Raw genomic sequence first — 14,891 nt, 5'->3', positions numbered from 1 at the left:
GATCCTATCTCAAAAAACAACAAAACACAACAAAACAAAAAATTCCTGTAGGGAATATTTGGAGAGTACTATGACTAAAACGCAGTTAAGATTTGAATCTACACGATCCACATGTGTCTTCTGTAATTTCTCTTCGATCAAAGTCAATTCCCTTTCAGCCTCAGCTGATAATTCCCTGGGACTTTTAGGCCCTTGTCGCCATCTAAGGTTTTGTTTAAATGAATTAGTTCATCAGGTTTTATCCCAATAGTGAGCTGTAACTGGGAAATGTCTTTTAGTAATCTTTGGAAGTCATTAAGAATTTGCAGTCAATCTCTCCTAATTTGCACCTTGAGGGTCTAATTTTCTGTAAGCCAATCTTATATAGCAAGAGTCAAGTTAGCTGTAACAGAGCCTCTGCCATTTGGCAATTTCTGTAAGGGTATATCAAGGCTGGTTGTCTGAAAATCCTATACTGTTCCTCTCTATATAATGCAATGCTGAAACTGGCTCTCCATTAACTTTCTCTGTCTGGGTTTGAACCTCTCTGTGATCTGTTTTATTAGATTTTTCCAAGACCTGCATCTTAGCACTCAGATTAATCAACTTTTTGGTGATATGACAAAAACTATAATGCTGACAATATTTACAATTGACGTTACATAAATCCCATCTAAATTAGATATCCTCTCATTGAATTGATCCGTCTTTAAACTGTCTAACATATTCTCATGCAGAGACCCAAACTCCTCTATTATAATAGTTTTTCTCATTTTTTAATGTGTGTGGGGATACTCTCTGTTTTAATTAATTCTTCCCTTTAAGAATTCCCAATTGTCTTACCAAATTTACCAACAATGTTGATGAAGATATGGGGCTGATTATTGCTGCATAGAACCGTAGAAGCCTGACGAGATTTCAAGGCAGCTACCGAGTTTGTCAGCAGACCAAGAAGGGGTTCAAGAGAGCCTGCAACCCACAGTGGAGAGGTTGCGCTGGAGCCCACGTGCAGCCTCAGTCTGTTGGTGGTGCCTCAGGCAAATGGCTTTTTCATGAATTCATACCCCAAACGCTGGGTGCCAATTGTAGCACAAATAATAAAAACCCAGGGACAGAAATTGGGGTTCAACCTGAAAACCAGAAAAGCAAGGCAGCCAAGCCACTGGAGAAGTCTCACCTCTACCAAGACTGGGTTTGTTTCTGCATTGATCTTGTGTAGCCCAGGGTGGCCTTGAACTCACAGAGCTCTATCTGCCTCTCTCTCCCAAATCCTGGGATTAATGGTCTGTCACCATTACCTTACCTCTAGTGGCTTTACCTTTGCCTCTGATATCCAGGCAAGATTTGTTTATGAAAATACAGATAATATACCATTATAAGCTCTGTTTCTCTTTTAGACAGATTCAATCTCACGTAGCACAAGGTGGCCTTGAATTCATAGAGATTTGTCTGCCTCTGTCTCCCATGTGCTGGGATTAAAAGTATGTGACACTATTGCCTGGCATCTATGACTAGTTAGTGGCTTAACTCCACGTTCTGATATTCAGGCAAGCTTTATCTGTTAGGTCCCAAACAAAATATCAGTATAGCTGTCAAGATTGACAACATAAATTAATCTCCTGGGCCTATGTGTCAGAAGATAAGCAGCCCGTGTAAGATGCCTTTTAGCCTCTACATGGGTACTGTAGTGCATGCACGCTCACATACCTGTGCATATACTACGTAAATCAAAATGAAGAAAAAGAGAAAGAAAATGCATTTGAAGTGATAGCGTTTATTTTTCTGGACATCTACTCAGTTAAAGTTTACTTATCAAGTTTGTGTTGCTTGTCTCTTTTATATTAAAATTTCCATACCAATGATGACCAATGGGGTGACCACTTGAGTTCAGTCCTCAGGACCCATGTGTAAGGAGAAAACTACTTCTTCACATGTACATCACAGTATGGGCATCCATGCATTTAACACACATTGGTAAACACATATACTACATAAATTTTTTAATATTTTAGGTTTCCTACATGTATTTTGTAGGGGAGACCCAGCCAATCACCTTGCTGGTAGGGCGGGGTCCCTCGAGGATATTTTTTACTTATAAAGATTGCGGGCGTGCTCCTGCTGCCCCTTCTGCTTTCCTGTTCTCCACTGGAACCATGCGTTCTGTGAGTTTTTCCCTAATTAAAGCTGAAAATATTTTTATAATTTCTGTCTGCCTTCATTTTACGCCGATACAGTATTTTTTGTTTATGTTGAATATTTATGCATGATATTCTGTTATTTGTAGAGCAATCATGCAAGACATTGCACCAAATTGTCATTAGGCAATTTTAGCTTGCCCCCCCTTCCCAATCAACCAGTGATGGTTGTGTTTGCCTTTAGTCCCAACACTTGGAAGGCAGAGGCAGGTGGATCTCTCAGTTCAAGGCCAGCCTGGTCTACAAAGGGAGTTCCAGGACAACCAGGGCTACACAGAGAAACCCTGTGTTGATGCCCCCCCACGCCATTGCTACTGATTTATTTTTTTATTTTTTGGATTTTTCGAGACAGGGTTTCTCCGTAGTTTTTGGTTCCTGTCCTGGAACTAGCTCTTGTAGAACAGGCTGGCCTAGAACTCACAGAGATCCGCCTGCCTCTGCCTCCCGAGTGCTGGGATTAAAGACGTGTGCCACCACCGCCTGGCTACTGATTTATTTTTAAGTACAATATCTATCTAAAGCCCCATTGTAGTCAGAGCTATTCTAGTATTCATGTTTCTCTCGGTGAGACCTGCCGGCGACCAGTACCCATGCAATTCAAGATGAAACAGAACCAGGGAGCTCAAAGCTGAGCTGCTCAGGAGTGCCTTTGCTGACATTCTGTGACACTTTTATTCTGGATAGCAGGCAGACATGGTGCTAAAGTCGGTAGCTGAGAGCTTACATTTTTATCTGCAAGTAAAAGGCACAGAGAGAGCACTAACTGGGAATAATGTGAGCTTTTGAAACTTCAAAGCCCATCCCAAGTGACACACCCTTCTCCAACAAGGTCACACCTCTTAATCCTTCCCAAACAGTTCAATTGAGTAGAGACCACATATTCAAACGTAGGAGCCTATTGGGGCCATTCTTATTCAAACCAACACAAATATATTTTGTATACACAGCTGTGGCTATTTTAAGCAGGCATAGCTGGATTTTCATTGTTTTTATTTCTTGAGGCAGTGTTTCCTCTGTGTAGCCCTGATTGTTGTAGAACTTGCTTTGTAGACCAAACTGGCCTTGAACTCACAGAGATTTGCCCGATTCTGCCTTGTGAGTGCTAGGAATAAAGGAATGCACCACCACCGCTAGGCTACAGCTGAAGTTATTAATGAAAGATTTTTAGGCAGGATTTTTTTTTTTCTTGACCATGAACATACATCATTAACTGTTTTAAGGACACAGTATCTTCCTTAGGTGTTTGATTGTTTCTCCCTGTCACAGAATCAGGGGCTCAGCCTGACCCAGGACAGGAACTAGGAAGTCCACTTTGAGATAATCATGCTTGGGTCTTCAGTGTGCAGGCCACATCCTGTCTCAGATGCAGCTTTTCAATGAGCTGATAATACCAGACACCTAAAGAACTTAGGAAGTAGAACCACTGGTGTCTTTATGAATGAAAGAAGGAACAGAAGCAGATGTATCCAGGCTTGGTAAGGCATGAACTAAGGTGTGGTAAGCTTTCTCATTGTTCTTTATTTGGAGCACCAGCCCCCAAATAATGACACTGAGACCTAGCATTTGCTATGACTGCTTGGCCTTAGCCTTGACTTGCTCACAACTAGCTCTTCTAACTTAAATTAACCTGTTTCTATTGACCTACTGATTGCCATGTGGCTCTTTATCTCTCCTCCATTGCATACATTCAGCTCCCTCCATGTCTCACTGGTGAAAAACACACGCCTAGATTCATCCCTTCAGTTCCTCTCTCTGCCTGAAAGTCCCGCCTAACCCCTCCTGCCTAGCTATTGGCTGTTCAGCTTTTTATTAAACCAATCACAACAACACGTCTTCACACAGTGTAAAAATATCCCACAGCACAAAGGCAAACCACAGGCGTAATGCAAAGAGTCCCAAGAACACAAATATCCGATCCTAGTGGGAGCAGCTTAGCGACCAAATGTCATCGCAGGCACAGGCTCCTGTGTAAGCTTCCTTAGCTGTTGGAACTGTGGGTACAGTCTGTTGACATTTTCTGCTAGAATCACCAAAGGCCAGCATTTCTAATAACATCTAAGATCAGATTGAGAAATAGTCTCTTCATGCTGCCAAGTCCTGAAATGAAGGGATTCAGCACGTTCAAACAAGTCCTGCTGTCGTAGTTAGTTCAGTTGCTCTAAAGAAACACCACGATTATGGCAGTTCTTATAAAGGAAAGCATTTCATCGAGAAGGTGGCTCACAGTTCGGTGTTCCAGTCCATTATCATCATGGCGGGGAGCATGGCCGCTTGCAGGCAGACATGGTGCTGGCTACGTCTTGATCCAAAGGCAACAGGAGATGGACTGAGACAGTAGGGGGTGTCCTGAGCGTAGAAAACCTCAAAGCCTGTCCCCACAGTGACACACTTCCTTCTACAAGGCCATACAAACACACACACTCCAACAAAGCCACACCTTCTGATAGTGCCACTTCCTATGGCATTTAGGGGGCCAGTTACATTCAAAGTACTGTACCTGGCCAGCTCGCCCCAGTCATGGGAGATCCACTGCTCTGTTTCAGCTATCCCTCTCAACAATCCCATCATATGTTGTAATAGGAGCGGCAGGGCTGAGTCTCCGGCACCCAGCCGCCCGCATGGCTAGCTTAAGCCCCAAAATAATTACACAGAAACTGTATTCTTTTAATCACTGCCTGGCCCATTAGCTCCAGCCTCTTATTGGCTAGCTCTTACAATTGATCTAACCCATTTCTAATATTCTGTGTAGTACCACGAGCTGGCTTACCAGGAAAGATCTTAACCTGCGTCTGTCTGGAGTGGGAGAATCATGGTGACTCCTGACTCAGCTTCTTTCTCCCAGCATTCTCTTCTGTTTACTCCGCCTATCTAATTTTCTGTCCTATCAGGGCCAAGCAGTTTTCTTTATTAATTGAAAGTAATTCCTCCATCATTTCCCCTTTTTTTGTTTAAACAAAAAAGAAAGGCTTTAACTTTAACATAGTAAAATTACATAGAACAGTTATTAAGCAAGAATTACAGTTACAATATTTATATCTATTTTATCTTTTATCATAACTAATGAAAACTATAACTAACCATTCTTCAACTCCATCAAAGACTCCAGAAGGATATAATATTACCTAAGCAAACAAGAGATCCAAAAACTAGAAATGACAGAGACATCTCACTGCCTGGACAGTCACCCAAAGTTCTTTTGTACTGTTGGGGCATCCATCTTCAGCCTTCAGGCCCATAGTATCCAGCAGACATTTTCATCAAGCAGGAAATTCCAAAGACAGTTCAGTCACTTTTTGCTGTGTCCTGCAGAATGTCTCGCAGACTCTTTCATGAGTCAGGAACCCCGAAAAACCATCTCACCTTTAGGCAACTTCAGCAGTCCTCTCTCTGTGGGTTCTTTGTGTCCAGTTTATGCATCAGTCCATGCAAGAGCAGTTTCTTGCCCAAATGGCTATCAAACTCCATAAGGAGCCTCTTCAATGCCCATCTTCCTCTTGAAGTAGCTGGTGCTGCCAGAAGCAGACGTGTCTCATTGTCATGAAAAGCCCTAAATTATTAAAACATTAAATGCCATATTCTGTAGTCTTTGAAAGATATGAAGAATGCCTATCCAACTGAAATATATATCCCTAGCTGAAATATATCTATGCACATCTAGAAAATCTAACATGACTAAAAGCTTGACTATTATTGATGATTGTCCATTAACAACCTATATTTCCTAATTATACATTACATTTTAAATAAACTATACAATCACAATACAGTAATCAAGATCAGAAATACATATACATATAACAAAATTGACCTTAAAATCTATACCAATGCAAATTATTCATATCTATATCATATCCCCCTTTAAATGTAAAAGAACATTTATAAACAATATTTGGGAACATGGGCGCAGTTTTTTTCTCTCCAAACTGCTTCCTGCTGAATGGGGGCGTTGTATTTAGATCTTTCATGGTGTAACCTGTGTGTCAGGGTCATCTCAGTCGGCAGTTGAGTGAAGTAATTTTCTGAAGGTGTTCACAGCAACCTTTCAGGAGGGCGTGGTCTATCATACCATGTTGGGATAGACGCAATCCACAGAGTCTCATCCTCTGTGAAAACAAAAGAAGACCCTCTCCAAAGCATCATATCCTTAGACCCAAATTCTGAAATCATAATACCCTTATATCCATTCTGGTTTAGCTTGGCAGCCCATATAATGAAATGTCTCTCTGCACTTAGCTCCTTCACGGTCAAAAATTTTAAAGAAAACACAATAATACAAAGAATCCAGACTCTCTGTGAATTTTCCATTTTTACGTGGCTTATTTTTCTTTATTTCTTTTAATCTATAACTATCTGTACTCTGTCTCTTTAAAGACTTTATCCCCCTTTTTTAAGGGCATTAACTTTATTCTCTCTATATATGTATTTTTTTCTCTCTCAAGCCTACGTACATTCATCCTACACTGTGACCCATAGAGGTCTTTTATGTCTGAATCTGTTTTATTGTGAATCTGTAATTTTTTTTTCCAGGAGCATTTCTTAAAATGTTAAGCAGTTCTTAAAAACTTAAGTTGCACCATGTAGGGGTAATACGGTACCACCTGTGTCCAGCTCAGTTTAAACCTTAACTGCGCTGTTATTATGATAATTACGGTAGTTCCTGCCTGAGACCAGCAGAGTTTAGCATGGCGGAGTTGAGCCGCTCCTGCCTCAGAGCCATTTGGTGTCCCTGAGCCACACACAGTTCCAGGCACAAAGCAGTCCACATTGCGATCAAGCAAGCTGTAGCACTTTACTCCAAATGCCCCGTTCAAAGACTCTGTCTCCCGCAGGAGCCAGACAGAGATCGCGATGGCGGCACAGCCCAGAAAGCCGGCATTTTAAAACAGCCAGTTTTTTCCTGTTGCTGAGTCAGGACAATTTCTTTGCGGCACGCAACCCAGAAACAGCAAAAAGCTGTCTTAAATTCTCTCTGTGTCCTTTTTAAGCCCTCTCAGGTTTTACGTGGAGTTCATTAGCACGTTGGGTGCCACTCTGTTGTAATAGGAGCGGTGGGGCTGAGTCTCCGGCACCCAGCCGCCCGCATGGCTAGCTTATGCCCCCAAATAATTACACAGAAACTGTATTCTTTTAATCACTGCCTGGCCCATTAGCTCCAGCCTCTTATTGGCTAGCTCTTACATATTGATCTAACCCATTTCTAATATTCTGTGTAGTACCACGAGCTGGCTTACCAGGAAAGATCTTAACCTGCGTCTGTCTGGAGTGGGAGAATCATGGTGACTCCTGACTCAGCTTCTTTCTCCCAGCATTCTCTTCTGTTTACTCCGCCTATCTAATTTTCTGTCCTATCAGGGCCAAGCAGTTTTCTTTATTAATTGAAAGTAATTCCTCCATCAATCATACTTGAATATGTAAGTCTGTAATAAAAGGATGTGGCTTGTTTAGAATTCCTAAGTATTTTATAGGGTATAGGCTTCCATTCTGCATGTATTCCTCCTGAGGAAAATTATCAGCTCTCAGTATAAAGGGCTAGAAGTCACCAGGGCCACAGGAGAGGAGCTTAGGTGAGCCTCCAAACCCCCCTTACCTTTGAGTTCACCAATTCCCTGGGCTGGTGCAGGAGCACAGGGATGCAGAGGAGCAGCTAGCAGGGAACTTTTCATCTCTGAATCATCAAGAGTCAGAAGACTGGAAAGTAGGAAGAGCCAAGGGATTAGGATGGGGTTCATGTACATCTTTTCTCTTTCTGTCTGAAGGGGTGAACTGTCCCATTCTGTCTTCTTGTACAAGGATCACTTGCAGTGGCTGAATACTTCCATCCAAAGATTAGAAGGAGACCAGACATTTAAGGGGCTCACTACTCCCTGCCGATTAGCCTATTTTAAACAGCACAAATATCTTCCTAATGCTTTCTGGACAACGTTCCCTGTGTTGGAAGCCAATCATAGTATTTGTCTATATAATGAAGGTCACATAAATCTTGTTTTTGTAGTTTTGATGAAAAAGAAATTTGCCTGATGGTGGTATACATCTTTAGTCCCAGCACTCAGGAGACAGAGGCAGGCAGATCTCTGAATTCTGAGTTCTTCAAGTTCAACCTGGTCTGCAGAGTAAGTTCTAGGACAGCCAGCCAAGACTATACAGAGAAACTCTGTCTTGAAAAACAAAACAAAAAAACAAAAAAGAAAAAAAGAAAAAAGTCAAAGAAAGAGGAAGAAAAAAGTAGTAAAATTGATGCTAGAAATGACGTGTTAATAGATGTGCTTAGGAGACAGTAAGTCATACAAGTAGAATTTAGCTAGGGGAAAACTGCCCCCCCCTCCCCCCGAATACTCCGAAGATTAGTTTGCCAACCAGGCCTGTTAGAAATAAGGAACTATAGGATGCTAGGGTATGAATGTTTGTTTAGCAGGGCTGAGCAACCATTAGACTCTATTCCCAAGACTAAAGAAACAGCACTGACTTAAATTCAGCCATTAGACCCTGATTACCATTCCCAAAGATTCTGAAGGGCAGCTCTGGAAGGTAGCATAGGTTCACAACTGTGCCATTAAGTCTCCTGTTCTCTTATCAGAAAAGCATAATTCTTCCAGGTAGACAAGATGACCCTTGGTAACAACTATTTCAAAAAAAAAAAAAATTAAGCCAGGCCATGGTGGTGCAAGCCTTTAATCCCAGCACTTGGGAGGCAGAGGCAGGCGGATCTCTGTGAGTTCGAGGCCAGCCTGGTCTACAAGACCTAGTTCCAGGACAGACTTCAAAGCTACAGAGAAACCCTCTCTTGAAAAAAAAAACTTAAAAGGACAACACTGGTATGCTTAAAATAATTCTGTGAAATATATAAGATCCATGCTGTGTAAATCTCCTGTCTGCCTAAGTGGTCAAACTTGCAGTCTCTTGTCTCTGAAGTATATATTGAAGTATGTTTTGGGACCAAAACAGATTTATGGGTGACAGTGTTCATGGAATACATAATCCAAAAGTATATGTACAGTAGTAAATTCTTTTGTTCATGTCCAACTCTCCTTAGGCATTAGCCCAGCTAAACAAACACTATTATAGAGCTTTTCCTTAAATAAATCACTCTCGAATGTAGAGTGATTCCTCCTCACCGGCTTAATGAGTTAACAGACATGGTTGCCGACATCTGTGCTGCTGTTCCCGTCGTGGCTCTTATGATGGAACGATAGATAGAAGCAGTGAGGTCTTTCCATTACTGTTGACTTTGTCTGAGATCAAATGCCTTTGTTTGGAATGGATGATGGTGAGCCTTCAGGGATCCTGTCTACACCTTTGCACGTCCTCACGGATATTTAAAAGGACCCAGAAGCACAATTAAGATAAAAGTTAAAGTTAAGATAAAAGATTTAGTTAAAAGGCACACCTTTTAAGACTTAACGTGGCTGGATAAAGTGTCCACTGTCAGAGCTATGATCAGGAAGGTCCCAGAGTCCCCCAAACAGTAAGGGTTACTGTCACTGCTATGACGTGTACATCAGAACTATGTGGTGAAACCTGGTTGCTGAAGATGACACATGCTTTGGTTGCAGGACTCAGGAAAATAAAAGTGTGATGGAACTGGGTAGTGCCTGGAGGCTCCATGCTGGCTGCTTGGCTGTGTGCTAGGCAAGGTGCCTGCTAATGCCCAGGTGGCATGACAGCTTTCTGATTGGATTTTAAGGCTACCCTGCAGGCAGGAACTCATATCTGCTACTTAAGCCAGGGGTAAAACCCATGGGTAAGGAGTCACAGGTCTCTGTGGGCAAACGACTGCTATTGTTGTGTTGAGAGGGTGTGACCTTATCAAACTGTCTCCTACATATTTGTGCTTTGCCCATAGGTCACTGCTTCTGTCAACTCCAATCCGCCATGGGAGGAAACTTCCTCTTTACAGTAGTGTACCACAGAGCCTCATAACCACCTGAACTCCTGAGACTAAGTGACTGTTGTGACATTCTGATCCAATGCTCAATCTCAGATGGAGGAAAATAATCAGACACCTATGTCATCCATCTAAGCCTCAGGGAATGTTCTGGAAGAGGTGGCTTGAAAGAATGTAAGAGCTGTAGGAAGGTTGGAGTATTTTTTTTTTTTTATCAATATCCTCTAAATTGAAACATTTCCATCCTGGAGGGAGGCTCCTTAGTACTCAGGAAATAAACTCACAAGTGTCAAGAAGTCCCTGAAACTTACTAGATTCACCAGGTCCATTTCTCCCAAGGTGATATAGGCAGTATCAAACACTAAGGAGAGGAGGTTGAACAGTTGAGCTGTCTGGAGGAAACTGATCTGATAAGCTGGTTGTAGGTTACTCAGAAAAATCTGGGGCTGTAGCTTTTGTGAGTTATCCCTATGCCGGTACGGTCTTGCCAGTGCACATCTGCCTTTGAGTTGCCCATGCTTATGTAAGTCACTCATTTCTCAGGCTTCTGTAAGTTATGCTAGTAATATGTAATCTCATTTATTCATCAAGCTGGATTTTGGTCCGTTGTTGGTGCACTGCCTAGGGTAAATGGATGTTTGTTTTGTGTCTTCCCAGGAAAAATCAAAAACAGCATATGAAGATGAACCCACTGAACCTGAACTACATCAGAATCTGCCCACAGTTTGGAGAAGGAGTCAACACCCTACTGATCACATCCATTGCTAGAGAGATGTCGGTATATGTCTTAGGGATTCTGTTCCTGTGAAGAGACACCATGACCAGAGCAACTCCTATAAAGGAAGACATTTGATGGGGTGGCTTACAGTTCTAGAGGTTTAGTCCATTATCACCATGGTGGGACATGATGACGAGCAAGTAGACATGGTGCTGTAGTTGAGAATCCTGCATCTTGATTGGCAGGAAAGAGGAAGTGAACTGAAGCACTGGATGAGGCTTGAGCACATATGAGACCTCAAAGCCTGCCACACTGTGATGCACGTCCTCCAACAAAGCCACACCTACTCCAACAATGATAATGCCTCTCCCTCTGAGCTTATGGGAACCAATTACATTCCAACTACCACAGTATATAACATTTACTCATTCCAAATCAGCTTAGTAAACAGTCAGCACCATGTTTTACCAGTAAATAATTAGTAGCAGTTCATGTTTTGTTTAAAATTCCTTCATTTTCTCCTAACAGAATAGCCATGTTTTAAAGTATTAACTCTTCTCATTAGTTCTTTTTATGCTCACCTATCTATCTATCTATCTATCTATCTATCTATCTATCTATCTATCTATCTATCATCTCTCCATTTGTTCCTGTCACTGAGTCAGAGGTACAGCCTGAGTCATGGAGCTTGGAAAGAAACTTGAGACAAGCATGCTTGGGTCTGAAGTAGTTGGGCCAATTATTATTCTTTTAAAAAATGCTGCAAGATCCCCGCGGCAGTAGGCAGCAGAAATGCTGTAGGTCCCAAATGGTGGTAATGGGCCATGTGGTGGCAGGCAGCGGGCTCTGGGAGCAGCCAGTCCCAGGCAGAAATGGCTGCCGGTCCCTGAGCAGTGGCTGGTCCCAGGCAGGGAGACACATGGCAGGCGGGCAGGAGACAGAGACATGGATAGACACGACATGCAGGGTGAGGTTGAATATTTATTCAGGGGAGAGAGAGAGAGAGAGAGAGAGAGAGAGAGAGAGAGAGAGAGAGAGAGAGAGAGAGAGAGAGAAGAGGAGAAAGAGACAGAGAAGGGGGGAAGCAGAGAAGTGGGGAGAGAGGCAGAAGCGAAGCTGCCTCTCCGAGAGGAAGATGGAAAAGAGAGTGAGCTCAGGCGAGAAGCTGAAAATCAGCCTGCCTCAGCAGATGGGGGAGGGAGTGGGCGTGGCTTGTCTCTTAAAGAGACAGAAAACCATAACACCAATCCCATCTGAGAGTCAGCTTTTCAGAGAACTAAAACAGCATGTGCCTGTATACATTTTAAATATTATCTGTGCCCAAAGGGCATTTAAAAGAAACATCTAAGGACCCAGAAAGTGATGACATCTGTGTCTTTACAATTAAAAAGTATAAACAAAAGCAAGGATGTTCATGCTTGGTAAAGCAGAAGCAAAGGCAGACAACAGGCATAAGGCAAGGAGACCCAAGAACACGAAGGCTATCCTATAGCAGAGCCAGCAGGCTTGGAGACTCAATGTTGCTGCAGGCTCCTATGTAATCTTTTCAAATGCCTTTAGCTGTTTGAACATTTAGCTGTTGACATTCTCTGCTAACATTGTCAAAGGCCAGCATTTCTATAATATCTGAGATCAGATTGAAAACCCACCTTTTCATGTCACCAAATCCTGAAATGAAGGAATTCAGCAGGTTTAAACAAGTTCTGGCCAACTAGCCCCAGTCATGGGGGATCAGTTGCTGCATTTCAGCTATCCCACTCAACAATCCCATCATACATGGAGATGTAGCTCTGTAAGTGGAGATGACTTGTTTAAAATCACTAAGTATCTAATACACAATAGGCTTCTATTCTGCCCACATTCCCCTCTTAGAAAAATTATCACCAACTCTGAGTCTAAAGGGTTAGAAATGTACCGGTACTTCAAGGTGCCACAGATAGTATGGCTCCAGATCCTCTTGCTTTTGAGCTAACTGAGTTCTAGGGTTAGTCCAGAAACACCAACTGTAGGGATGCAGAGGAATGGATGATTAGCAGAGAACTTTTCATCTTCTGAATGATCAACAGAGTCAGAAGACTGATCAAGGGAGCCAAAGGAGGAAGGCAGGGCCCCATTACATCATCTTATTTCCTTCTGAAGGAGCTATCTGCCCTGTGGTGTCTCCTTGTGCCAATAGGGCAGTAGTCATTTGCAATGGCCAGATACTAAGGTGAAAAAGCCACAAGGACAAGACATTGAATGGGATCCCCTAGATTTGCTGAGGAGCCTGTCTACAAACATAAACACCTTCCCATTGCTTCCTGGGCAATGCTCCCAGTAACAGAAGTAACAGTATTTGTCTCTATATTCTGACAGGTCATAGAAATCTCAATTTTGTACTTTCTAGTGGAATGCTTTTAGCATTGCTTACCATATGCACACATGGCCTGCCCTTTGCTCTGGCATCCAGGAGTGGGACCCTAGCATCCTTTATAATCTTGTTTATACTTTCTTATTGCATTAAAAAGTTCCCATATTTTAGTTTCATCCTTTAACCAAAAGATTGAAACTCTTAAACTATTATACCTACTATTTGGCTGTTTGCTTTACCATGAATTTTCTATTTTAAAATTATTAAGAATGTGAGTACAAAAAATCAGCTCTGAATCAATAAGAATAATATAACCTACTTATGGGAGACTACCATATCAAAACTTAAATTCAAATTATATGCAAATTAGTTAAAATTCTGGAGCTTGGGTATGTCATGAACAATGCCCATGCGTCAAAATAGCTTCCTCACAAAACATCGTACTTGATGTCATCGAGTATATTAAAGAATTTAGAGCTTTTAGAGCTATGATAGAGCTGAGGGATTTGCGCAGTTCACAGAGACTGACCTAGCATGCCAGAGATCCTGGATCTGTTCCCCTTGACTATACACCCACAGCAGGGGTGGGGTTGGAGGTGTACCTCTAGTCAGCATTTCAGAGGCTGAAGCAGGAGGACACAGAGATGTTGCTCTAACCATCTCCTCAGCCTTCCTGGAAACTACAGCTCATAAAAAATAAAGGTACATGTTTGTTCTTTTAGCTCGTTTATTTGTCTTTTTTCGTTTGACATAGGGTCTTTTGCTATAGCTCCTGTAATTCACTATGTGGACCAGACTGACCTCACACTCACAGACATCAGTCTGCTTTGGCATCCCCAGTGCTGGGAATAAAGGTGTGGTCACCATGCCTGACTCTACGAGCTTTATTCATTTGTCCTTCAATTTCTTTTTAATTTAAGTTTTTTGCTTTTTATGTCTATGAGTTTTTTTGTGTATATTTGTGGACCACATGCCTGCCTGGTACCTTCAAGGACAAGAAGAATGTGATGATGAAGATTATGTTTAGAGGATAATTTGAGACATCCTGGGCAATATAGCCAGCCCTTGTCTCAAACACAGAAAGAAACCTACACCCAGGCTGGGGTTGTCCAGTTCAAATGACAGAGCAGAGTAGGGGATAACTTTCCTAAACCAGGATAGGTGAGAATGGGGAAACTGGGAGGCAAACCCTGATCATACACAACAGGGACACTTGTTTGCGGGAATGATGTGGCTTCACTGGGTAAGCACTTACTTGGATGGAGGTTCTCATGCAACCTAAACTGGCCTTGAGCTCCTGATCCTCCTGCTGTAGCCTCCCAAGTTCTAGGATGACACAGTGCCCTGCTATGTCCAGCTTCAGGGTTACTTCCCACAGTGTCTGCAAGCAATCAAGATTCCAGGAATAAGTGCATTGCAATAAACCAAGCCTCCATCTCTGGGGGACTTGAGGTCCTCTCATAAGCAGTAAGAGCTACTTGGGATGATGAAATCTGTGCCATGGATCACTCTAGTGAGTAAAGTCTCATTGAATTTACCTCAACTTCCAAAGTGCTTGGACCAAGACTGCTCTTTACATCCATTTTTCCCCCATTAATAGTAATGTTTGTAAAAGTATGTCATGATTTTATGATGTATAGATGTATAAAGGGAGTGTTTGATAATGTTCTTTGACCACTAAGAGTCTTATTGGACCAAGAAAAGTATGAAAACATTCAAACCTGCCAATATATCAAATTGAGAACAAGAATAGGAACGTGGAGACAT

At 42.2% G+C, this 14,891-nt stretch overlaps 1 protein-coding gene across 2 annotated transcripts in view; it reads left to right on the top strand.

Annotated features, from left to right (window-relative positions):
• The window catches only part of LOC130864046 (zinc finger protein 25-like), a 28,310-nt gene extending 13,697 nt beyond the window's left edge, over positions 1–14,613 (top strand). The window contains exons 6-7 of one of the 2 annotated variants that reach the window (XR_009055766.1): positions 10,015–10,230; positions 10,714–14,613. Coding sequence is in view for 1 of the 2 variants with exons in the window: in XM_057754422.1 (XP_057610405.1) it covers positions 10,714–10,736 (23 nt within the window). In the remaining variant the exon portion in view is untranslated. The remainder of the gene's footprint in view (positions 1–10,014; positions 10,231–10,713) is intronic. The other variant, XM_057754422.1, reaches the window with a different exon arrangement.
• Positions 14,614–14,891: the final 278 nt, after the last annotated feature.

Source organism: Chionomys nivalis, chromosome 21 (assembly GCF_950005125.1).
Source record: "Chionomys nivalis chromosome 21, mChiNiv1.1, whole genome shotgun sequence".
Lineage (NCBI taxonomy): Eukaryota > Metazoa > Chordata > Mammalia > Rodentia > Cricetidae > Chionomys > Chionomys nivalis.
This window is presented reverse-complemented; position numbering and strand designations above follow the sequence as displayed.